We start from the raw sequence: 26,695 nt of genomic DNA, 5'->3' as shown, positions 1-26,695 counted from the left end.
AATGTGTAGTGTGACTCAGTGAATCAGCATTTAGACCTGAAGCTCACTTGAGTTGGCCAACAACAAATGCCATGCTAGAAGGTGTCTCCTTTCTTGCATAATCCATTCCCTTCTTCACAGGTCATTCCCCCCTACCCATGAGGGTCACATTCGCCTTCCATAGATGCCAGATGTGGATCCTAAATAGCTTTTCTTCCAGTTCCCTGCAGAGTAAGGACAAAAAGGACTTGGTTTCCTAGTAGCCACCTTGCAGACCTCTCCCCATTCTCCCCAGAATTCTTGGGGAATACAGCAACCATCAAATGCTTTCTTTCCTGAGCAATCAACCACCTAGACCCAAGACTTAAGGACAAGGTTGTTGAATGGATATTAGCACTCTGCAAGGAGCTAGTCCTCTCAGCTGCTCTTCAGTTCATGATGATATTGAACTAGATGGATTTTCCCAGTAGGGACAGCATATTAACACCCTACATTTAGTCCCTAACATTGTCAGTTAAACTAGGGGTACAGAATCTCACCCCCCCTGGGCCAAATCAGTAGGGCATCCACTAGTTTTCCTCAGCCACCCCCTGTTCCCCAACCACCAATCCTATGATGGTCTCCCAGCATTTGTAGTTTTCTCCCATTCTATAAGGTTGAAATGCCTCTCCTGAGGCATAGTTACTAACAGTAAGAGCTTTACGCTAAATTATTTGTCCTCAGCATCATCCGCCACTGCACTGACACCCCCGAGAGCTTCTCCAAAATGGAATTTGGCCTTCAGGTTGAAAGAATTTCAACACCCCTGAAGTAAAGGACATGAGGTAGCAAGTAATGGGAGGGATCCTTGCCAGAGACCTGAAAGAGGCAATACTGGTTAGTGTAGACAATACAGGCTCAGTTGCACCAAAGACTGAGTGCTGGCACTTAGCAGCTTTATATGTTCACTAAGCTAGTGTAGTATGACAGTTAAATGCTGGACTGGGACTCAGGCATTCTCGGTTCCGGTCCTTACTTGGCCATGAAACTCACTGGGTGACTTTGGGCCAGTTATTGACTTTCAGCCTTCCTCACAGGGGTGTTGTAATGATAATAAAGGATAGAAGGACCTAGAAGTTGCCTTGGGTTCCTTACAATTGGGAAAAGCAGGATATAGATAATATATAATAAATAAATACTATATAAAGGATAAATAGGACAACAGCCCTTCCTGCTTATCCACAATATTTGATACTCAGAGGTGTGCTCATTCTGAACATGGAGGTTTTTTTATTTTATTTATTTATTAAAACATTTTTATGCCGTCCCATTCGCCGAAGCCTCGGGGTGGCTTACAACAATAAGTTAAAATAATTATAATATAAATCAAAAATATAAACATTAAATTAAAAATACAAAAATACAGTTTTACTTGGTTACCATGGCTTATCATTTTTGATACACTTGTTCTTACCCCTGGATTGTCTGATTCTCTTTTTAATGCCATCTATTAGAATAAAAGAATTCTTGTCTTACTGAAAGGGCACAGTGGAAGAGAGGCTGTTTGCCCTGCGGTTCCTTCAGGCTGTCTCAAACAGTTTGTACAGCAGTTTGTTAACATTTTAATTCACTGTGCTGCTAATTTGCTAGTTGAAACATGCTAATTCAGCAACTCAGCACTGCAAGGAAATGCAGGGATGCTTTTGTATCCATTTGTAAATATCCATTGGGTGGTTTTGCAGGCAGATTAACTTGCAAATAAATTGTGCTAAAATGGAGATAAAAGCATGAAAGTGCAGTCCAAACACATCTGTACTCAGAAGAAAGTCTGAGTTTAGCAAGGCTTACCCCCCAAGCGAGTGGGTAAATGATTGCAGGTGGATTTTTAAAAATTGAGGGTGGGTCATGATTTCCATTGTTAAATGAAACTGTGAATATCCAACTACAATACTTATTTAAGGCAGGGCTAAAGCCAGCTTTCCTGGCTAGGTGGAACTGCCACATTTCCTGGAGTAGCTTCAAAGTAACGAGTGGAAAAGCAATCAGTAATTTCCTCCTAACCAACATGAACTTATATAACAGTCTTGCCAAGCCCAAGTTGTGTCTATGTGTATTTTAGGGCCAAAACATACATTCCTTTAACTTTTTATCTAGTGACTATATCTTTTGTTCACTGTTAATGGCAGTTACATTGTGCAATGATGGGGTTTTCTACATCATGTATCTGGGCTGTCTGAGTCTGGAACACCCTTCCTCGATTTTTGCAGCAGGGCTCCCAAGTTAGGTGAGATCCTAGTGAGTGAGTTAGTGGGAATTTAGAACCCAAATTGGGAGCCCTGCAGCTATTCTAGAGTTCAAAAAGCAAGGGAAACATAAATCTTAGATATAGATATACAGTAAAGTTTGTTGTTGGCACTTAATACTTATGCTTTATTAGCATCAGCTAATCTGGAAAAGAACAGTGGTTGGATCAAGATTTACTCATACCTGTAGTGCACCCACTGATACCAATGAGAAGTTAATTCCAAATAGTTTAAATCCCACTGAGTTTAATGAGGCATTTACTAAGGTTTCATCCTCTATTTTCTTTGTGGGAAGAATCTGTCTGCTATATATCCTCCCTCCGCCCAGGTTTGTCTTTTTCTTCCTTTCTATATATTCCATTATCCAAGCACAAGCTGACACTGTGCTTTATAGCTGCAAAATAGAGGCATTGCAACCATACTCTAGACTTCCATTCCAGTTTGTTCCACATCTGAAATTTAATAGCTGACTTTCCTTGCTGGAAAAAAATGAAGATGAAAATGACTGGAAAACACGGAGACATGATGTTGTAAAAAGGGCTCTCCAACTCTTGATGGATCAAGACAACACAATAAATGCCTTGTGTAGAGAAGCCCCAGCAGGCCTAAATTTGGATCCAAAAGTAGTTGTTTTTAAGTCCAAAAACCTTTACCTAAGAACAAAAGAAGGGTCTTGCAGGGACAGACCAAAGAAAGGCCTATTCCATTATTCTGTTTCCCATGGTAGCCAATCAGATGTTTATGGGATGCCCCAAAGGAGAACACAAGGGCAATGATTTGCTTATAATCAGCACTGTACTTAAATAAATAGTAACTTCCTTAAATTATCTCTTATATTCTGCAATGTGATAGCTAAAGGGAATCTTTTGGAAGGATGACTAAAGCGTGGAAGGGGTGAAACTGAGTTAGGAGGAAAATTGTGTGGGCAGATTGAGTGGGTGGAATTTGGAGCAGAACCAATGAATGGGTTGTATGTCAGCTGTCACAGATTTTATTTTATTTTTAATACAACATACAGAGTTGTCTAATAGAGAGGCAGGTCCAGCTAACCCAGTATTGTTTGCTCTCACGGTCAATGCATATCTACTCCGCAAAGGACACCCCTTTGCTTTGGAGTGCTCAGAGAGGACAGCCCTTTGTTTGAAAGGCTTCTGTCTGATGGGCTGTTCAGTCTAAACCTGGTTTAATGGCAGATAACCATAAAGAGGGAGAGGCAGGGGACTGAATGTTGCTCACCCAGTGCAGACAGGTAGTTGAACAGGCAGAACAGGCAAACACAGTCTTCTCCACTATGGCAGGATATATTTCTATTTAAATCACATTTTAAAAATTATACCAGTATATGCAGTTGCATGTGCAAATATCCAACCTCGTGCTCTTCCCTGACCTCTTTCTTGGTGGCCATCTCGCCAGGGTCCTAGGCAGTGTTCTTTCCCCGGTGACCTGCAACACGATCTTTTTGCCTGGACACAGAACTGATGTTCTTCTACATATCAAGCATACATGCTCTTCCACTGAGTCACAGCCTTTTCCCAAGTTTATACCATATATACTAGCATATAAGATGATCCTTGAAACTGGAAATAGCAAGGCAAAAGTCAGGGGGTCATGCTATACGCCAGGTAAAAAAAATTCATCAGATAGTAGGACTCCCATATCTGTGGGAGAAAGGTTTAAGCCCCCAGCAGTTTCCTGACACTTCACGACACCCATGAAAGTGGAAAAACCACAAATATCTCTGGGGACGCCGGTGTGAAGACTCTAGGTATATTTGCGGGTTTCTTCGAGAGAGATTTGCTGCTTTTTTCTAGAGATGTACCCATATATAACCGGCATATAAGAAGACCCTTGAAACGGGAAATATTGAAGCAAAAATTGGGGGTTGTCTTACGTGCCCAACATATGACAAACACTAGAAAAACAGCCCAAATTATCAACTTCATCTTCTATGCAAGTCGCCTTATATGCCAGTATATATGATGTTCTATTAGAAATAGAAAAATGTTTTTTTTCTAAGAAACAATCTGGAGCTGTCATATTAAAGCTTTAAAATTATGGGAGGGGGCATTGTTCTTGGCTGTGGGCCTTTACCCAGAGCAAAGAGAGCAAAAAAAAAAAAAAAGCCCAGTTTCAAAGAAAAGAGGGGAAAGTGTGTACAGAAGTATGGCTATAAATGCAAGGTAGAAAAAAGTTACTCCAACTGAAATAGCAATACAACTCATCTCACTCTGGTGGGAAAGGAGTAGTTAGCCAATCTGAGTGCCTGCATTCTCTGCCCAGCTGCTAGTAGCTGATAGGCACCTTCAAGGACTGCGGGGTCTCCTTTCTTAGAGTTCATTATCTTGAGAGAAGTCTTGGATCAGACAGCCTTCTGACAGGGGATGCGTTCAGGCAGAAGACTGGCTGCTAACAAACCTTTACGCAGAGGTCTGCTTTCTGTGAAGTGCTGCTGTGCACCAAAAGGTCTTGTGCAGCTCTTTTGAGTCTTCTTTCGCAAGTGATATTTTGCCTACTAAGCAAAAAGACGACTGAAGCCATGGGGAGACGCAGGGGGCCTTCCAACTGAAAATGACTGTGGACATTGTGCAAATGGGCAACACAATCATAGAATCAAAGCTTCATCTGGAAGCATCCATAATATTCCCTTTGCCTGCTAGTTTTATGTAGGAACTGTGCCATTTCCAGCAATGTAAAATTTGGTGGGCAACTGGACAGAGGAACATACCTCTGAATAAGCCCTTGAAACAGTTGATGCTTTTGCTGCAGTGTTGCATTGAAGCACAAGCCTAGTCAACATAGGTGATCAGTAGCTGCATGCAGGCGAGTGCATGAGATCGCACACAGATGTGTGAATGGGCTAGAAGAGGCAGGGCAGAGCCCTCTGCCCTTCTTCTGCCAGCTAGCAATATGCTAATAAGCTAGCAACCTTTGTGGATTTATTTGCCAGGCTGGGTCAAATATTTATTTATGTATTTTTTGCATTTGTATACCACCCCAATAGCCCAGAGGGCTCTCTGGGTGGTTTACAAACATTAAATCCCCACCAATCCTAAAATAAAAAAAAATAAGGGAGTTACTACTATATAGGCAGAGCTACTAGAGATCTACTTATTGCTCAGCTGCATCACAGATGAGGAGGACAGGCCTTCAGTCGGAAAGCAGGAAAAGTAGAAAGACCTCTTCAGTGGGAAAGCACTCCTTCTCTTACCTGCTGTTGGTGGTAATTTTGGACCCCTTTCCAGCTACTGTTTTTTAGAAGGCTCTAAGGTGTGTGTGTGTCTCACTATCTGGATAAAATTATCTGGGTTCAAATAAAGCTGGGTTTAATGAATTTCACCTTTTCCTCCATAATCTGAGCACTTCATAAATGCTACTTAATTCATAGCTGGTCACATATCTGTTTCTTTGAACTCAGCTTTGCATTTAATCTTTCTGAATCTTGTAATTAAGCAAGGTTTAGAGAAACTCATCATTATAACTTTGTGTATGCCCTCCTGAACCTGGTGCCCACCAGATATGTTAGACCAGAACTCCCATCATCCCCAACACGGACACTCACACTAGGATGGTTGGGGAAGTCTGCTGAAGATCCTGATCAAAAGCAGACTTTAATTCCTGGCCATGGGAGCTTGTTTATCACATAAAAGTCACCTTTTATGTGATAAACTGTGAGGAAGACTACTCTTTCAGGCTGAGACCTCTGGAGAATGGTTTCTGCTCAGAGTGTGCAAGGCTGAGCTAGACAGGCTAATGGTCTAGTTCAGTATAAGGCTGTTCTGAATCTTAATTTAAAAAAACCTGCAGCTGTGCTTCTCAACTTTCCAAGGAATTATAGCAGATTGGGCAATTTATGGCCCTCAAGAAATTCCGGCCTACAACTCCCTTCAGCTTTCTTCAGTAGTGCCAATGGCAAGAGAGGTTTTGGATGGTAGACCAAAGCACCACAAGATGCTCACCTTGGAGTATAGAAATCTACATTATCCCAACTCAGACTATAGGTTGAGACAGCACAATAACCCACACTCAAGGGTTGAGTGAAACATGGATTATTGTGTTGTGTGAACCTAGCTGTACTAACAAAATTTTGTTAACCCATGGATTTCAACCCATGAAGATATCTCGTGGTTTATTGCCCAATTGTGGACTATTGATTGTGGTTACTGGTTTGCTAGCATGGCCGGGTGCAGAGAACACAGTAACTCATGTCTTAATGCTAACCCATACTCAGCCCTTGAATATGGGTTGTTGTGCTGTCTGAATGCAGAAATGGCTGCTCTTGACTACCAGCAGCTGTTTGGAATCTCAGGCAAGGGTCTTTCACATCATCCATTCTCTGATCCTTTTTAAACTGGAAACACAGGAAATTAAACCTGTATTCTTCTGTGCAAAGTGTTTCACAACTGATTTATGGCCTCAATAGATACAATAACCTCTCCATCTTCCTCCTCTCCAGTTAAATGTGTCATAAATTTGTTTAGTCACAAAGATGTGCCCAACCCATCACGAATCCATATACAACATTCCTCCAGGCTCTTCTGTCCTCCACCATCGCTCGGAGTCCATTCAAGCCCATACCCACTGCCCCAGTGACTCCATCTAGCCACCTCATCCTCTGCTGTCCCCTTCTTCTTTTGCCATCTATTGTTCCCAGCATAAGGCTCTTCTCCAGTGAGTTGTTCCTTCTCATTAGGTGGCCAAAGTATTTGAGTTTCATCTTCAGGATCTGACCTTCTAAAGAGCGGTGTCATAAATACAGGCTTTAAAAATGGATAAATCAATCAGTATGATCTATTAACTGAGCTGGGAAGGAGATCGTGCCCATTTCTATCCCAGATTGCAGGTTTACCCATAAGAAGACAGTGGCCACTGAGCAGTGAGAACCAAGTCTGTGCCTACCCACATGCTCAACACATGAGACAAAACCCAAGAATTGGGTCTCATCTACCTGGTTGCCTTTATATGATGCTTTCAGGCAGAAGTGAGGGACCTGTGGCCTTCCCATAAATCTGATAACTCTTAATGCTGGCTGGGGCTGATGGGGGATAGAGTCTAATAACTCCCAGAAGGCCATAAATTCTCCATTCCTGCTTCTGCATGTGCGGCTTGCCCTCTCACAGCACTTTCTTCTACAGGTGACACCATGTCTGTGATATACAGTGAGGTGGCAGCAGATGAACCCACAACTCACAGCTTCTGGATGGTGAGTGAATGCAAGGGGGGTCACAAAGTGGATTGGGGAGGGAACGGTGGGGCAATGGACTCTTATGGGAGTTACAGTAGTCAAGTCTCAAGAACTTCCTTTGGGTAGAAATCAGTGGAGTTGAGGTTATCTGACATTTAGGGCATGGTGAGGAAGAGAAGTCACTGGGGGTAAGGTGGACACTTATGCATTGTCTAAAAAAGAGGAGGAAATACATCTCCAAAAAAGGTAGTGATTTGCGTAATATTTGCGTAGGCATCTCTATAGATAGATATGCACATCACGTGTAGTGCTATAATCATTATAATCTAAACAGGAATACAGCATAGCTGACTGTAATGGAGAACACTGGCTAGGCCTGCCAGGTTTCCTAGCTGGGCAACTCCCAGGGCCTTGCTTTCCTTTCTCATTTAGTTTGGCTTATTTAGTTTTCTTGGACTGGACAGCCCATCAAACAGAGACTCCTTTAAACAGAAGATTGTCTTCTGTAAACTAGAATGCCCTAGTGGGGGAAGTATTGAAGGCTTCATTCTGGATTTTCCTGAGCATGATGAAGGTTTAATACTAAGGAGCAAGTTACTGATAGCAAACTAAGTTCTTTGAGAAAACAGGGGGTCTGAAAAGGAATTTTGATTGATTTGGGAATAGACTAGCGCAGGGCTGGGCCAGCTTCAGTGCTCCATGACTTACTTGTCATTTGTTAACATTTTAGTCCACCCTTTGTCCACCGATGTGTTTTCAATGTGCTCCTCCATCTTCCATCTCTGGTTTAGCAGGTTTAAGCAAGGAGGTTCAGGGAATGCCTACTCTCTGTTTCTTAGGGAAAGGAATGAGGTTTGGGTAGCTAAACTAGAATCTTTAGGAGACAGAACTCCATGTATCAAGTCAAAGATGTTGTTTTCAAGGGGAAATGCTTCCTCAGCGCTATCTTACCCAACCTGAGTCTGTTCCTCTCCTTGGTTCTCCTGCAGCCCAATCACTACCAGAGCACAGTAAAACGTCTAGATGATGGGTACCGTGTCTGTGACCAGATTGTAGCATGTTTCCAGGAGCGTGCAAAGATTGAGCGCAGCTATGCCTTGATGATGGAAGAGTGGACTCGCAAATGGCAGCCCCTCGTTGATGGGAGTAAGTTGCAAGAGCCTTTTTCTGACCGATAATGTTAAATGTCCAATAATATTTGCGTAATCTATTTTGCTTCCAGAAGCTTGGTTTTGAAAAGGAGCATGGGGCTGGAGATGGAAATGTGGATATATTTTCAGTGTCCATGGATATTGTTGTTTTTGCCTCAAGTATAAAAGGCTTGCCGTCCTGTTTTGTACTTGGAATATATTTTTGGGACTATTCTGCATCTTCTCCTTTGAACTTTCTATGCACCATTTCATTCATTCTTGGTGATGACATGATAATAGAATCTCCTGACCCCCAGACATCAAACCAGGGACATCAAACTATTTCAGCCCAACTTCATACTTTATAATCTTGCAGCAGCATCTTAACCTTTACTGCTGCATGAAGATTGTACTGTGATACAATGCTTAGAGTGCTGGACTAGGACTGGGTTCAAATCCTTACTCAGCCATGATGTTCACTGAGTGACCTCAGCCAGGCCCGTGCTTTCAGTCTGATCTACCTCACAGGGTTGTCGTGAGGACAAAATTCAGGGGTGGGAGCAGGAGACCCATGCAGGTTGCCTTGAGCTCCTTGGAGAAAAGGCTGGTTATAAATATAGCAAATAAATAATAAAATAATGGTATTTTATGTTTCTTTTGTACGCATCTATAGCTTATGCAGGGGACGCATCCTGTGGGCTTCAGAGAAACATCAGCCTGAGTCAACATGCTTTAGGAACTCCTCACATACCTATTTTATGCTTTTCTGGATAAATCCTCTAATATCTTTCCTTTGCCCTTAAACCAAAGATCGAGGCGCTGGTCCTTGCTTTGATTTTCTGCAGATGGGAAGCAGCTATTTGCTGTACAGCCCCTTTCTCTTTTTCTTATGAACTATTAATGGAGTGGTGGTATGTTTATGGGTCACTGGAAGTGTACTCTGCTTTTGTGTATTTAGTTATAAAAAGTAGAAGCTACTTCTTTATCATTGAAGCTGCGGGCATAATATTTTCCTTTGGGGTGGCTTGAACAGCTGTTTTCTTGACCAAAGGAAGTTCACTATAGCAATGAATAAGAACCTTTTCATGAAGGAAGTTTATGCATCATGGCCACCCTTTCAAGTCTTTTGATAACAAGAGAGCTGTTATCATACAGTAAGGCAGTGATAACCAACACCCGTTTTCTGTAGACAATGGTAGGTGGACAGGAAGCCCGCTTTGCCACATATACGGATTCCCTCAGGGGTCAGTAATGAAATTGATACCCTAATTTCACCCTAATTGAGTTAGAGTGCTCAAGCCCAGCTCAAGTCCTACACTAGAGGTAAGGGTGATAAGTACCTGTATGCAGGTGAGTGCATGCGCTTCCACAAAGATGCGCGAATGCGCTAGAAGAGGCAGGGCAGAACACTCTGACCTTCTTCTGCCAACCACCAATATGCTAGTAAAAATATCTGCAAGCTGGCAACTTTTGTGGATTTATATATAATTTTAATAGGCCTCCCTGGGGCCTGGTAAAATGGGTTTGGCCAATAGGCTAGGCCACTTGACTGCCAGCCAGCTTCCCATTTTTGTGGCATGATGCTCGTGGGCCATAGTTCAAGGGTCAGGCCCTTTTCTTCATACCAGCAAAATATGTTTCCTTTTTCCCCTCTACTTTTGTGCTGAGGGAGAAAGTCACCTCGGTGATACAAGGAAGTACAGAAACTGTCACTGGAGGGAACAGTTATTATGTTCATCAGATGGTCTTCACACATGGGCCAGGATGCTTGTTCTCACCCTTAAAAGTGAGGGTTTCTTTTGCAGAATTCAGCAGGATCTGTTTATTTGCCAGATTTTGCTCTCAGGATGGACAAGCTATGAATCCATGCCTTCATGCTATTCATCAGTCCTTCGCTCCTGTACACTCTTTTCCAGGCCCTGCGTACGGCTCCCTGCTGCGGGCCTGGCAGGCATTCTTGGGTGCTTCTGAGAGACTGAGCCGACTCCACATGGAAATGCAAAGGGCTTTGGTCTCAGAAGATGCTGCGCGCATCCGGGCATGGCAACACGACTCCTACCACCGCAAGCTATTTGGGGGCTTCAAAGAGGCCTGTGAGCTGGACAGTGGCTTCCAGCGGGCACAAAAACCCTGGACCAAGAAGCTCAAGAAGGTAGGAGTGGACAGGGTGGGGAGCAAGGCAGGAGAGATCTGATCTTTGGAGTTCTCTGGCAGGGTAAATCAGTGAAGGAAAAGCTTCTCAGGAGAGGAGAAAAGGCCCAATGTGTTGCTTTGGGGTATATTTTTAAAATAAGGAACGTTCCTTCCTTCCCATTGTCTCCATGTTCCAGTCCCACTTGCTTGCCTGCCAGGCCCAACTTTGGAAGAAGCCATGAAATGAGGCTGTCCTGGGATTACTGTTGCTAGCCGGTGAGAGGTTAACACTGCCCATTGGTAGGGTGACGATTTATTCTTTGCCAGATAAGAAAAAAAATACATCAACGAAAAAGAAAAAAATCACCAAAATGTTGTATATGCATAACATTTGCATATATACATAGCTGTGTAGAGATGCAAAGGTAGATATAATAGCTGTTACTCCGATAGAAATAGAATGCATCCTGCCACAATGGAGGAGACCGCACAGGTGACCTGTGTGGGTACTCAGTCTGCTGTCCAGGTGCTCACTGAATGGACAGCTTGAACTGGGGAGCCATCAGAGAGAGGATTGTCTTCTGTAAAGTAGAATACTTCATCCCTAGATATTTTTAAATCCTGAACTTAGTGGTCTTCCTGAGGTCCCCCTTTCAATAGCCATGCATTTTATTTCAGTTGTGAAGCACGTGCGCGCGCGCACACACACACACACACACACACACAGAGTTCATGCTTTCAACTCTTCCGAAATTTGTGTTATATTAGAGATAAAAGACCTGTTTACTACAGTACTTTGAACACGGGCACTTTCACATTTTGCACTCAACTATATCGAAGCACCATCATAATAGAAGGAATAAATCAGCATTTGCTTCTGCCGCTCTGATATAAAACATGTTCACTTGAGCATAAGCACCATCTTGTTTTAGGGAAAGATAATATATGGAAATAAAAATATTAACACGAGCATCCTTAATCATCGACATGGCTGCCCAGCTGCACCATGGAATGCGCCCATTAATGCCCTTGCTAGTCCATGTGCTGAAACGGGACTTCCTTGCTCCTGGCTGGATTACCTGCCACTCTCTGGGTAGTGATTTGGGCCCTGGCCATGGCGTTTGGCCCCAAAATCCAGCTCTGGTTGCACTTGGAGCACTGCCAGCAAATCCCCATTCATGGACGGATGTTGTGTATTCTACCCAGGGCCCTACCCCATATTTTGAGAACGTGGGGGACTAGGAGGAATTGGGAGCCAGGATGCCTGTCCTCTCTGGGGAAGAGCAGTGCACCCAGCAGCGTGCTGACGGTCCTTTCACTCTCCCCCACCCCATCCACGTCTTCCTGCCCACCCTCACCACTTGCACACAGGTCGAGAAGAGCAAAGCTTTGTACCACAAGGCCTGCCGGAAAGAACACATTGCAGCCCTCCGGGAGAGTGGGCTTCAGGCTGCGGCAGGGGCTGAGGTGCCCCCAGACCGGCAACGTGCCCTGCGAGAGGAACATCAGCGCTGCAGCCAAGAAGCCAACAAGGTAAGAGGAACGGCATCACCAGCACTAGAGGAGACCCATTTGCAGAGCACTGGCACGCATCTGTCTCACTCATGTTCAGACATAAACATGTTGTTGTTGTTAGTCGCAAAGTCGTGCCGGGCCCATCGCGACCCCATGGACAACATTCCTCCAGGCTCTCCTGTCCTCCACCATCCCCTGGAGTCCGCCCAAGCCCACACCCGCCTCTCCAGTGACTCCATCCAGCCATCTTCTCCTCTGCCATCCCCTTCTCCTTTTGCCGTCCATCATTCCCAGCATCAGGGTCTTCTCCAAGTGAGTTGTTCCTTCTCATTAGGTGGTCAAAGTATTTGAGTTTCATCTTCAGGATCTAGACATAAACATATGCAAAAAAAATGATTTTTGACCACTTCCATGTTTATACTGCATTTTACACTTTTACATTTTCTGAATTTTTGTGAACTGCCCAGAAAGCTTTGGCAATTCCAGTGTGGTGTGGTGCTTAGAGTATTGGCCCGGGGAACTGGGAGATCCAGTTGCTCATCCCCATTCAGCTCACTGGGTGGCTTTGGGCCAGTCACTCACTCCAAGCCTGTTCTACATCACAGGGTTGTTGTTGCAAGGATAAAATGTAAGTCTGTAAACCACAAGAGGGAAAAAGCCAGAATATAAGTGCAATGTAATCAAATATAGTTTAAATAGAAATATAGTATCTCTCAACATAATGGAGAAGGCTGACTAGGTGATCTGTGGACCAGCTCTGTTTCCTGTTTAGGCATTATTGTTGATGGGTAACCCTGCCTCTCCCTTCTAATGGTTCTATCATCAGTGTTTTAAATTAGTCTTACTTAGAGTAGAGCCATGAATGGCCATGGAGTAGCCTTTCTTAGAAATTAGTCTTACTTAGAGTAGAGCCATTAGTGGTTGCAACTAATTTAAATTCCATTCATTTCAATGGGTCCACTCTAAATAGAACTACCTTTGACTTTAAACCAGAGTTGGACTTAACACCTCTTCAGACAGACGGTCAAATAGAGGACTGTCCCCTGCAAATTCTCCAGAACAGGCAGCTGTCCTCTGTAAAGTAGCATACAATCTGTTCTTAATTTACGCCTTTCATAGATGTTTAATCAGTAGAAAACATCAGTCGAATCCTTGTTGCTCTAAGGAAAAAAGGATTATTACTTGCTAATGTCTGTAGGTCAAGCTGCTGTTGAAGTAGCTTTGAATATGAACCACAATTGACAACCTTTAGGGCAGATTTTAAGTCTGATAAACTGTTCTGGGCCTAACCTAAAGTTGCTGTCAGACTGGGCATGACAAAGGACAAGTAACTTGCTCAGAAGCATTATTTTATTTTACTTGTTAGATTCCCATAGACAAAGCAGAATACAATAGCATGTGACAGCAGAATAAACTATAATATAAAACCATAACAAAACAAAATGAATGTAGTAACCAAGATAAACGTCGGCAGCAACACAAAGCTCTGAAAATTTGGTAACACATTTTTTAAACTGAAGCACTAACAAGCCTAGGGGGAAAAGTCTTCACCTGGCCATGAAAGAGCACAGTAGGTGCCAGGCTTCTCTGGGCAGGTCATTCAACAACTTGGGGACCACCACTGAAAAAGCCCTCTTGATTAATGGGAAATTAAGATGGCAGCAGTTGGAGGCATCCAGTTCAGTATGAAGCAATCCCAGCTGCCAGTAAGAAAATATGAACACATTTTAAAAATAAAATTTGGGAACAGTAGTGTGTCTTGTGGGCACCAAGGAAGCTCTCAGGGGACACTTTGGTACCTGGAGGTATCAGATTGCCTACCTGTGATTTAAACACTTGCCTATGAGTTGCAGGTGACATGAGTAGAGCCTTAAGGAAATTTTTCATCTGGGAATAAACTACGTTCAGCCACTGTGGGGCAACTGGAAGGGAGGAAAGTGACAGGAGACCAGTATAATGTCCATTGGCCTCTTATTGGACGTACGTTCCCATGCAAGGCGTTTGTTCGGCAACCACAAATTGTGTCCAGAGGAACACTTCCTGTCATCCACCCAGAATCTTTTGTGCATCCATTTTGTTGGATGATTCCCACATCCTGGTATTATGGGATGAGCAGAGCAGAATTCTACCCCCCCCCCCCCCCCCGCTTTGGGTACAGCATGCAGAATTCTACATCATACACCCTGTGATGTAGAACAGGCTTGGATGAGTGACTGGCCCAAAGCCACCCAGTGAGCTGAATGGGGATGAGCAACTGGATCTCCCAGTTCCCCGGACCAATACTCTAAGCACCACACCACACTGGAATTGCCAAAGCTCCTGTCGCCCCAGTCCTAGAAAGGGTGCATGTGCCAGAGGGAGCGCGGAGAGCTTCTTGACCGATGCCTCCTTCCAACAGGTGCGCGAGCGCTACGAGAAGGCCCTGCAGGAGCTGGACCGCTGCAGCCCGCGCTACATGGAAGAAATGGAAGCCATTTTTGAGCAGGGGCAGGCCCTGGAGCAGAGGCGCATTACCTTTCTCAAGGGATCCTTTCTCGCCCTGCACCGGCGCCTGGATGTCACCGCCAACCCCAGGTGTGGGAAATGGTTTGTTGAGACGTCGAGAGGCAGCGCCCCAGCCCCTCAGCCCAACCTACCTCACAAGGTTGTTGTTGAGAGGATAAGATTGGGAGGAGGAGGAGGAGGAGGAGGAGGAGGATTATGTAAGCTGCCTTGAGTTCTTTGGAAGGAAAAAAGTGGGGCATAAATATACTCGATAAACAGAAGTGGCTGTCATCTGCCAGTCCCTTAAAAATAAGGAAAAGTTGGTGGGGATCCAATTGGAAATAGGCTGCTGGGCCCAAATGGACAAGTGCCCACCCCACACACTGGTGTCCTCCAGATGCGCTTGGCCACAACTCCCTTGACCATGCTCAATGGGCTGATGGGAGTTGTAGTCAAATGCACCTGGATGTCACCACATTAGGGAAAGCTGAAATCCTTTGGCCCGATCCAGCAGAGTTGTTTTAAGATTCTTTAATTTTTCTCTCCAGTCTTGATAGATGCCACTGGAAGCAACATTGTTTAAATGGGCTTCTGGGTTAACATTACACAGTTGGGATGCTGTGTTGGGTTGGGGGCCTGTCATCAGCTAAAAGGTGGGAGGGGTTATCAGTGCTCCAAGAACCGGGAGTGCAGGAGTTTCCTTTGGCCTCCGTGAACGGTGCAGCTGCAGGCCCCTTGGCAGTAAGGTCTGTTCACTTCCAGTTGTGTGTTGCACTCTAGATCTTTTAATGGTTCTATGACTGCAGTGCCCTCCAGATGATTTAGGCTTCCGTTCCCATCACCTCCTGCTATCATGTCAAATGGGCAGGAACTCTGGAAGTTCAAAACATTCAAAGGGCACTAGGTTGGGGAAGGGTGCTGTGGTCGAAGGAGACCTCCAGTCTCCTTTGGTGGGCTCCTAACCACCTCCTAGCCAAGAGACCTTGTGCAGATTTCCCATCTTTTCTTTCTTAACTGATTTTCTGCATTAATAAGCAAGACAGAAGCAGCCATGGTAAAGCATGGGTGGGTGAGCGACAAATAGAAGATTCTGCCCCTCAGCACCCCCACCCCACCTGCTGAAATTCCATGAATGAACCACAGTGATTGAGAGATACAATTCCCATCTGGAAGCACCCACAGCCAAAAAATTCTCCCAGTCTCACACATGGTGCTAAGTAGGAAGGTGCAGAATGCTTTTTGGAGTGGGGATTTTTAAATACCGCTTGACATATTTCCACTTCTTTCCCCCCTTTCCAGCATCCAAGCTGTTTATAGTGACTTGCACCAAGCCATTGAGGATATAAATGACCAGGACGATCTCAAATGGTGGCGTAATCGACATGGACCAGGGATGCCCATGAACTGGCCACAGTTTGAGGTGGGAACCTCTCCCCTCCTTAATGGTGAGAGAAGGGCGCTCTGCGTGTTCTAAGAGGCACTGCCGTCTCCAGTCAGCATTTAGACACAAAGAGAAACCATCCCAGATAATATACAATACTGCTCATGACAGTTTCCAGGGGGAAAAATCTATTACTTGGTTAATGCTAAATTCAATCGTCTTCTCTTCCTTGTACTTTCCAGCAAGAACAAAAAGTTCTTTCTGTCCTCAGGCTCTTTGGGCTGACAATTTATTATTGAGCAGTTACAATGTTTTTGGACATTCAACATGACACTGCAGTTCAGCCAGTGGCTAGGAGGGAATTTCAGACTAACTGGTGACAACAGTCAGACTGAATTTTACTTCTGTTTTTGTCCTTTTTCTGACAGATTAAGCGTGCAATCATATTCATGTTTTGACAGAAAAAGCCATAAAGCTCCCAGCATTCCCCAGTCAGTTGTACTCTGAGTTGTAGGACTCTTTTACTGTGCTCTAAAGAAATATTTGTGTGCCTGTGTGAAATCTGTTTGTTCTTCGCATTCATCTAACATCCTGATCATACCTTATGACTAGGGTTCAGTCAGGGCCATCTTAATGCGTGGGCCTGATGGGCACTTGCCCGTGGGCCCCATACTAATCTGTGCATGTTAACCCTTGGAAAACTGGAAAACTTCCAAAATTAATAGTAGTTGTCGTTGTCGTAGGGGCTCCAGTACACTGCTTTGCCCGGGGCCCATAATGCTGTTAAGATGGCCCTGGGTTCAATGTCATAAGAGTCTGTGAGGAACTTAGAGAGAAGCGGAATAAAAATGGGTTTTAGAGGCTCAGATTTTAAGATTTTACCTCAGATTTTAGTTCAGGAATTGAACTCTAATGAGTTATATGATTCACTGCTATTTTTCTTTCAGGATCAACTATTAGATTTTTAGGATTCACCTAGTATGACTGTATAATACTTCCTGAACATTATCTCTAAGACAAGAAAGCTCTCTGGTTATGCAAAGAACTTCCCCAATCCCATCCTGCATTTTGTGTAACCTAAAAATGGCTCCCAATTGATGGTGAATTATAGAGTCCTAACCAAGGGCCTTTGTTGACTGATAGCTATGTGAAGAGTGCAAAACAGACAAAATATAGAGGAACTAGAATAAAATAAGAAACAGGCCACATGAGCTTCCCTTGGGGCAAAATGCTATTTTATTAAAGCCTCTTACGTATTTCAGTACCATTTTAAAGCTTGCTTCTTGCCAGGGGGCAGCATGAACAGGCATGGCTGAGCACCTGGGTGGGGGCTCACCTGGAGGTGCTCCTCCCTTTCATAACTGACACCTGCTCGTTCACCTACCTTTCACTCTGGCCTGGACAACAGTGGCGGCCAGAAGGAGCTTAGATGCCCCATCACCTCACTCACTGTGTCGCTCTCAGGCAAGCAATGATGAGGAAGAGGAGGAAGAGCAAGAGCAGCTGGTGACAGCAGTGGTGAAAAGGTCAACTCCATGAGGGACAGGCGCCATTGAGAGTGTCTTGCCCAAGGACCCTCCAGAATCTGGAGCTGGCGCTGCGGCTTGCTTCATTCTGTTGACGTAGGCACCAGCCGTCTTGACAGAGAACTTCTGGCTTGAAATCAGGAAATGTGGGATTTTTGCCTTGAAACTGCCCTGCAACCCTGTTTTCCCAGTTGAATAGCTGAGCAATGTTCCTCCCTTGTCCTGTGTGTGACTAGTGGCTGCCAGCCAGCCGCAGAAGCAGCCCTGCCGCTACCAGGGAATTGTCTGTATTTCATCGCCTTCGATTCATTCCTGAACATTGGAACACTCGATATAGTTCTTAAAAATCTTCATCTCCCTTTTTCATGAAACAGCCATTTTGTATCATGAAGTTCTCCTAGCAAATTATGCTTTGCATACTTTTCTCTTTTACCTGCCCTGCAGAGTTGGAACCCTGACCAGGAGCGGCCACAGGTGAAAGTCAAGAAAGGCAAAGAACCAGAGCAAGCAACACTCCGCAGCATCACCCCTTCCCAGAGCAAGTGAGTGTGACACCGCTCCCTGAGAGGTAGGAAGGGCTCTAGACCAGTGGTGGCGAACCTATGGCACGCGTGCCACAGTGGGCACACAGAGCCCTCTCTGCCAGCATGCAAGCCAAGGCGCCCCAGCATCGCCCCAGCAGCCGACACCGGATAACAATGCGCATATGAGCCATGCGCATGCTCGGAAAGAAGTTGCGGCACCAGGTAGTGACATCATGTGCCTCAACTCATTAGCCGTGACTTGTCCGAGCTTTCACATGGCTGGTCAGTGCGCTGCCAAGGATATATAGCTTGGACTGGCTGTGAGTTGTTTTTTCTAAACTAAAACCTCAGTTTTCAGGTTTTGTTGCAGTGTTGGCACTTGGCGATAAACAAGTGGGTTTTAGGTTGCAGTTTGGGCACTTGGTCTGTAAAAAGTTCACCATCACTGGGTTAGGGTTAGAAAAACAAGGTGTCCTGGCATGATTTTGATGGTTGGAATGTATTTAGAATGGGCAGAAATGTTGAGCTCTGCAGAAAAAGCCACTCAAGGAAGGCTTTTTCAAAATCGCCCTCTTTTCAATGGTATTTTACCCCTGTATTAGGGTTAGGGGTGTGCACCAGGGTAGGGTTAGGGTTAGAAAAACGAGGTGTCCTGGCATGATTTTGATGGTTGGAATGTGTTTAGAGTGGGCAGAAATGTTGAGCTGTGCAGAAAAAGCTACTCAAGGAAGGCTTTTTCAAAATTGCATTATTTTCAATGGAACTTTAGCCCTGTATTAGGGTTAGGGTTGTGCACCAGGGTAGGGTTAGGGTTAGCAAAACGAGGTGTCCTGGCATGATTTTGATGGTTGGAATGTGTTGAGAATGGGCAGAAATGTTGAGCTGTGCAGAAAAAGCCACTCAAGGAAGGCTTCTTCAAAATCGCCCCTATATTAGGGTTAGTGGAGTGCACCAGGCTTGGGTTAGGCCAGTGGTGGTGAACCTTTGGCACGCGTGCCACAGTGGGTACGCAGAGCCCTCTCTGTCAGCACGTGAGCCAAGTCGCCCCAGCATCGCCCCAGCAGCTGAACATCGTATAATAGCGCACATAGGGGCCATGCGCATGCTCAGAAAGGAGTAGTGGTGCCAGGCGATGATGCCATGAGCCATGAGTCATTAGCTGCGACTCATCCAAGCTTTCGCATGGCCAGTCAATGTGCTGCCAAGGATATATATGTATTTGCTTGGACTGGCTGTGAGTTGTTTTTCCTAAACTAAAACCTCAGTTTTCAGGTTTTATTGCAGTGTTGGCCCTTTGCGATAAATAAGCGGGTTTTGGGTTGCTGTCTGGGCACTCGGTCTCTAAAAGGTTCGCCATCACTGCTCTAGACTATGGGTGTGGGTAGTGGGAGCTTTCCTAGTACTGTACAAAAATGCTCACGGATGTCTGCTGGGGAAAAGTGTGTGCACAGAGACAATGAAATTAGGGTGTGTTTCGCATGTCCACCAACTTCTAGCAATTTTAGTATACAAAGACACTAATTTCAAGTCCTCACTGCCCTCCCCAATTTTAATTCAAATCAACAGAATTTTCAGCTCTCCCTAAACAACCAGGTGCTTTTTGATGCTTGAAGTGGGGTAGTATCTGACATGGGTGAAGTATGGCCGCCATGAGTCAATGATATTTATTAAAATAAAAGGCTATTAAAATAGAAGAAATGAAGTTATTGAGAAAGGTATAAAGAATCCAGCCTACGCAGCTGGTGAGCCTTCCACATATCTTCCTCATGGAGTAGAAACTCACTGAAAGTATTTGTTGAGTTTAATGATTTTTGGTGCAAATGGAAAGTTCCAGAGTCAATATAATGCAGTGAGCAGTTGGAGCGTTGAACTAGGGTAGATCCAAATGAAGCTCAGTAAGTGACAGAGGGCCAGTTGTTGTCTCTTAGGCTAGGAGTATGGAACTTTCGGCTTCGGCGAATGGGGCGGCATAAAAATGTTTTAATAAATAAAATAAAAACCTGAGGCCAGGAAGCCAATTTTCCAGAGCGCCATGCCACTGGCCTCACCTCCACCCCCTGGCCCTACCCCTGTTTTCCCAGCTGTTGAGGGTGTTGTCATTTACCAGGTTTTATGGAGTTTTCCCCCATCCTAGAAGGTAGCAATGCCTGTCCTGAGCATTTAAGCTATAATTAACCTAGCTGTGTTTTTGGACCCATCCCTTTTGCCTTCGGCTTTGTCCGCCACTGGAATGCAGCTTTGGAGAGCTTCTCCAAAACTGAATTTGGCCCGTGGGCTGAAAGAGGTTTCTTACCCTTTCCTTAGCCTGGCCTACCTCACAAGCTTGTTTTCTGAACAAAAGAGGAGGGGAGGAAGAGGAGGAGCAAGAGCAACTGGTGACAGTGGTGAAGACAAGGTAGATTCTCCCAGGAAGGCGGCCCATTGTGGGTTCCTTGCCCTTGGGCCCTCCCAAACCTGGAGCCGCCACTGGATGACTAGTTGTGCTTAAACTTGTAGTTATTGCATCTCGCTTCCTGTGATGTCACGTGGAATGCAAACCTCAAGTGACATTTCCCCAGGCAGGAGAAAAGTTGGACTCAGAAGAGTTCTTACTTCCATTTGCAAACAGAAAGGCAACTTTTGCATCCAAGTTCCTTCCTATAATCTTGGTCCCATTTGCAGGGTTGGTTTCAGAAAGTGGTATTAGTGGATGTCTGCTTGAGCGTAGGGCATTTGAGCTGTGCAGATCCTGCAGATTCCCCGTGCCTTCCAGGCTCCACACGATGCCACCGGGTGAGGTCAGCTGGGGCTTTGGAGTGAGGTGCCAGCCCTGTGCTGACGACACCCACCTGTGGTGACCGAGGCAGTGCTAGAGAGTGGCCCACTCACCCTTCCTATATTGTTCTGCCCATTCAGAGAAGGCCCTTTTCCAAATACTACCAGCAGGGGAGATGCTCAGTGGTTGCTTTCACACAGTACAATGACCCATGCTATGTTGTGAGGCACATTTGTTTCAGACGGGGCTTGTTGTGTTGTCAGAACCACACCAACATGGCTTGCGCATGGTTAACAAACCAGGCCTAACTGTGGATCCCAGTCTGTGGGGGGTCTGTGCTTGCTGATTCTTCTGCTGACATTTCTTGCCCCTCCCTCCAGTGCAAAGCCAGCACCCATGCAGGTGTCAGGCCAGCGGGTCCGTGCCGTGTACGACTATACCGGTCAAGAGGCAGATGAACTAAGCTTCAAGGCAGGTGAGTGTTGTTGTTGCCACCCTACTAGACGTCCTGTTTTATCCTTTTCTTTTGCAAGGAGGAGATGGCTATGAATCTCTTCTGACTTTAGAGCTGTTCAGCTGCACTGGGTCTCCTCTTCCTCCTCTCTTCAGCAACATTTTCCCATGCTCCCCACTTCCCTGGACAGTCAGAAGTCCCATGAGGCAGCCTTTACCTGGGTTTAATATCCTTGGAATAGAGGAGGAATAGACCTCTGGAGACACAGGATATTCAGGTCGTGTTTACTTTATTTACCAGCATACAAGCTGAGCATTTTGTTGTTGTTGTTAGTCGCAAAGTCATGTCCGACCCATCGCAACCCCATGGACATCATTCCTCCAGGCCTTCCTGTCCTCCACCATCCCCCGGAGTCCAGTTAAGCTCACACCGACTGCTTCAGTGACTCCATCTAGCCACCTCATCCTCTGCCATCCCCTTCTCCTTTTGCCAGTGAGTCCTTCCTTCTCATTAGGTGGCCAAAGGATTTGAGTTTCATCTTCAGGATCTGGCCTTCTAAAGAGCAGTCAGGGTTGATCTCCTCTAGGATTGACTGGTTTGATCGCCTTGCTGTCCAAGGGACTTGCAGGAGTCTCCTCCAGCACCACAATTCAAAGGCCTCAGTTCTTTGGCGCTCAGCCTTCCTTATGGTCCAACTTTCACAGCCATACATTGCAACTGAGAAAGCCATAGCCTTGACTATACATACTTTTGTCGGCAGGGTGATGTCTCTGCTTTTTAGTACGCTGTCTAGATTTGCCATAGCTTTCCTCCCAAGGAGCAAGCATCTTTTAATTTCTTGGCTGCAGTCCCCATCTTAGAGCTCAGGAAAATAAAATTTCTCACTACCTCCATTTCTTCCCCATCTATTTGCCAGGAAGTGATAGGACTGGATGTCATGATCTTAGTTTTCTTAAAGTTGAGTTTAAGCTGAGCATAAGTGAAGGCAAACGGCACCTGAGAGGATGCAGAGGGAAGTGTGGGAGAGGAGGGGATAGTAAGACAGGGTGGTGTGGGGCACTCTGAGAACAGAACAGAAATTAAGGCTTTTAGTCCCGGGTCTCAAGATGCCCAGGAATGGGAAAAAAATGGAGTGATAAACACAGGGAGACCACTTACAAATAACCCTAAAAGAAGCAAAGAGGACAAAGGCACTTATTTACATAATATTTGCACATGCTACTGTATATAAAGAGATGTAAATTTAGAGAGATAATATAATTTAAACAAAACACATCATGTTTTCTAAAAACTATTTTTCAGAAAGTTAGATAGCCTCGTGGGCAACACAAACATGCCAAGCTCCGTATTAGTGTAATCCCTTTATGGTTGATCATTTCTATGTTATTTCATCTTTTGTATTTTAATTGTATGCTTTATATATTACCTATTGGTAATGGCCGGCCTTTAAACCAGTTGAATAAATAAATAAACTGGGCTAACTGGAAGGTCACCAAATGCTGTGCATGCTTCTGAGTTCTCCAGAGCAGTTGTTTCCTCTTCTCAGCATCGCTTGGGGGGTGTGGGGGGAAAGGGGTGATCCTAAACTGTAAGTTAAAACCCCCTGGCTGAGCTTAGCAGAGCTTTCCCTCTCCTGCTGCAGCTCCCTCATACTTTCCATCTTAAGACCAAGTGCAGCCCGCGTTGCCTGAGCCAGCAGCCCCTGTGCTCCTTCTCCCCACACCCTCCTTGCCCGGTGAAAGTATCCCGTTTCAGTCTGCTTTCAGTTAAAGGAGGTAGATTCATTTTTTTAACGCCGCTGCGTGGTCTTGCTTTTTAACCGTTTCTGAAGGTGGCTGGCCTCGACATGTTCTACGTTACTGTTTCCATTTTATTATTTAAATGTTGATAATGATGCCTTTCATGGTTTTACTGTGCTTTTACACCCCTTGGAAAAATGTAGCTTGGCAAAGCGGCTTAAAAGCATTTTGATTTTTTTTTATCCTAAACCATCCTCTGCTGCTCATGGTGGTTGCTGGCCTGAACTGGCCTCAAAATCTGGCATAGCTGGGCACCTGGCAAGGGTCTGCACCCCAGCTGGGGGGGGGGGTCTACTGACAAGAGCCCCCTCACTGTGGCCTGGCGGTGCTGAGAAAGGAGCAGCAGAGGTCACTGCCGGCTGGCTGTTTTCCTCCTGCCCTGGCAAGCAGGAGCAGCGGTTTATGGCAGTGCTGGTGGCAGAGAGATCCACGGAGGGGCACTGGCCCAGTGCAGGAACCTGCCCCAAAGGCCCTGCAGAACTTGGGATCCGCACTGCCCTGCTGCTCCATGCCTGCCCGGCGCCTGTCCTCTTTATGACACGTATGTCTTCCCCTCTCAAAGTGCCTGTATTAACGGTGGGGCTGCCCCTGCTTCTCCCTTTTCTGCACCCCAGGAGAGCTGCTTACCAAGCTGGAAGACGAGGACGAGCAAGGCTGGTGCAAGGGGGTGACCGACAGCGGACGTGTGGGGCTCTATCCTGCAAACTATGTGGAGCCCGTACAGGGTTAGCCAGACAGACAGCAGAGGGGAGCCACGGGAAGCGGTGGGGCTCACGCATACCCGCACTGGGGCTGTGTCTCGCCCTCACTTCTGAGATCGCACCGTGCAAGCACAGAACAGTGCAAAGTGCAGCTTCCTTGGAGACGTGGCCTTTTTTTGGTTTTTTTTTATGAGCATGCAACTTTCTCATTCATAGGACACGACATTAATCTTGAAAATGTGGGTGGGTCATGTGGGGGAAATCTCAGAAATCAGGGAGGACTGGTGGGTGGGACTGGGCGAAAGTTCAAGCAGATGGAGGAACAGTGTCTGAGTTGCACCCAGCTTCTTGCCTCTTCCGATAGCTGTAGAATAAATTATGCAGAACAAAGCCACTGATGCTCAGTTTGCATGACTTATTCAGGGGAAGACAGCTTTTGGCTTGAGGGGGGTGGAGTAATAGACAGCCCTGATCAATAGGTAAAGACATAGAAAGAACTATGGACAAGGTGCAACCTGGGAAGCAAGTGCAGCCTTACACAAGGAGAAAATGTGCAATACACACCAGTAATTGCATGCACTTGAGGACACACACATCCGGTCTGATTTGCAGACTGCATGCCTGCACACCTACACAGCTGCAGATTCTATGCCTGCCTCTCTTTGAGGCACAAGCAAATAGATCAAGGAGCCTTTAACTTCCTATTAGTGTGTGGCCAGAGGGCTGGCCAACACCTCTAGAAACTCTGAGACACACTCCAAAAGATAATGACAAGCCAATCAAAGGAGACATGCAAACCGCCCAGAGAGTTCTGTGGGCTGTGGGGTGGTATATAAATGTAATAAATAAATAGTATCTTGGTATCACCAGGAAAAGCTCTTTAGAGATTGTGAAATGGTTATCAAAATATTAGTCACACATGGGTTGTGAAGGGTGGAGTGAGATAAACATGTAATGCAACTGCTAATCTAAACTTCTCCCACATGGCAACTCTGGAAAACTGGATGTTTGCAGGCCTCAGCCATACAGTAAGCTGAATGTTACCTCTCCTTTCTGGATTTATGGTTCTTTTTTTTAAAAAAATAAGACATTAAGGAGGCGACCACACTATAACTTGTTGTCTGACTCCACCAAAAGAAAGGTGTGAGAGAGAGACTGAGAGGAATGTTGAGTTTATGAGAACGACTGTTTTTAAAAACGTTTTAATGGATCTGGGGATTTTGGAAAATAAATCAACTGTGGCTTGTGCCTGTGTCTTTTCATTTCTAAGCTTCTAGTCCATGTGTCTGCAGTTAAGCTGGAAAATGTTTCCACCATGCTAGAAGAAATCACATCAAAGCAATTAATCTCCATGTGATCATGTTTCCAACAGTTAATCTACCTTTCGTCTAGGTTCGTGTTGTTATTTTGACTGATAATAACCCAACTTTTCAAGAAGTTGCGATAAATACTAAAATCAAATTCAAGCTGAATGTAGAATATATGGATGGCAGTTCAGCAGTGCTGTAGTCCCACATTCAATTCAAGTGCGGATTACTTCAAAATAAGGAAGCATGTTGGTATAAATAGATATCACAGCAGCATCTAGGCCAGTCTCTGGTGAAAGGGGATCCTAACAGAAAAGTTGTCCTTTCCATTCCTTTTATAACAAAGAGAAACTAAACCTTCACGCCTCTGAGCCCTGCAGGATCAGACCAAGTTCCATCTGGTCCAGCTTCCTGTTCAGAGTGGACTTCCGGAGGATACGAGTGCAAACACACCCGCCACCCATGCTCCACAGTAACTGGTGTACATAGGCATACTGCCACTGGTACTGCATAGGACTAATAGTCACTGGTAGCTTTTTCTACTGTGGACTTGTCCAGTCCCCTGTTATCCAAATCAGTGGCTATCACTATGTCTTATGGAAGTGAATTCCATACTTTGACTATGTACTGTGAAGAAATACTTCCCTTTATCTGTCTCGAATTTCCCACCAATAAGCTTCATGGGTTGATCCCAGGTTTTAGCATTATGAGAGAGAGAGAAGACTCCCTATCTACTTTCTCCACGCCATGGATGATTTTGTGCATCTGACTCTGTGGTGCATTCCATTTCTCTTTTTATCTAAGCTAAACAGCCTCTTTCCTCATGGAAATTGCTCTGTCCCCTATCATTTTCGTTGCCTTTTTCTGCACCTTTCCAACAACACAGTATCTTTTTTAGGTGACCAGAACTGTACCCAGGTGGTAGCAAAGGCAACTTTATTTCAGTTCTTTTCCCAAATATGAATCACATGGAGTTTGCTCTTTTTCACAGCAGCTACATATGGGGTCAAATTTTTCAATGAACTGTCCACCACCATTCAGTGGCTTGTCCGAGAGCTCTTTCTTGTCAGTCTCTGTTAGCTCAGCTCCCATCAGCTTGGGATTTCTTGTCCCAACAGGCATCACTTTACACTTGCTTACTCTGAACCCTGTTTGCCATTTTGATGCTCATTCTTCCAGGCAGGAAAGATTCTTTTGGATCTCTTTACAGTCCATTTTTTTATTGACCAAGCAAAATAATCTGGTGTCATCAGCAAACTTGGACACCACACTGCTGACTCCTAATGCCAGATGATTTATGAACATTTTGAAAACTGCTTACATCCCTCCAGTGGGAGAATTTGCCATTTATTCCTGTTGTTTTCTTTAACCAGTGACTAATGCATAAAAGGACCTCTCTTATTCTATGATTGCCACATTCATTCAGGACGCTTTGGAGAGTGATTTGTCTCTCACTAAATACACACAACCTGACTGACTTTTCCTGAGAATATGAACATTCCTGGAACAAAATCCATTCAGAAATGAACAATGGAATAGCTAT

At 45.1% G+C, this 26,695-nt stretch overlaps 1 protein-coding gene across 1 annotated transcript in view; it reads left to right on the top strand.

Moving 5' to 3' along the window:
- The window catches only part of LOC123032167 (protein kinase C and casein kinase substrate in neurons protein 3-like), a 27,935-nt gene extending 3,015 nt beyond the window's left edge, over positions 1-24,920 (top strand). Inside the window, exons 2-10 of the mRNA XM_044447869.1 lie at positions 7,394-7,461; positions 8,433-8,589; positions 10,490-10,725; positions 12,078-12,239; positions 14,620-14,795; positions 16,005-16,125; positions 18,057-18,154; positions 21,272-21,366; positions 23,759-24,920. Of these exons, the coding sequence (XP_044303804.1) occupies positions 7,394-7,461; positions 8,433-8,589; positions 10,490-10,725; positions 12,078-12,239; positions 14,620-14,795; positions 16,005-16,125; positions 18,057-18,154; positions 21,272-21,366; positions 23,759-23,874 (1,229 nt within the window). The 3' untranslated portion in view covers positions 23,875-24,920. The remainder of the gene's footprint in view (positions 1-7,393; positions 7,462-8,432; positions 8,590-10,489; positions 10,726-12,077; positions 12,240-14,619; positions 14,796-16,004; positions 16,126-18,056; positions 18,155-21,271; positions 21,367-23,758) is intronic.
- The last annotated feature ends 1,775 nt before the right edge of the window (positions 24,921-26,695 follow it).

Source organism: Varanus komodoensis, unplaced genomic scaffold, assembly GCF_004798865.1.
Source record: "Varanus komodoensis strain SLA01 unplaced genomic scaffold, ASM479886v1 scaffold53, whole genome shotgun sequence".
NCBI classification, from domain to species: Eukaryota; Metazoa; Chordata; class Lepidosauria; order Squamata; family Varanidae; genus Varanus; species Varanus komodoensis.
The sequence above is the reverse complement of the archived record's forward strand: the minus strand, read 5'-3'. Positions and strand labels throughout refer to the sequence as shown.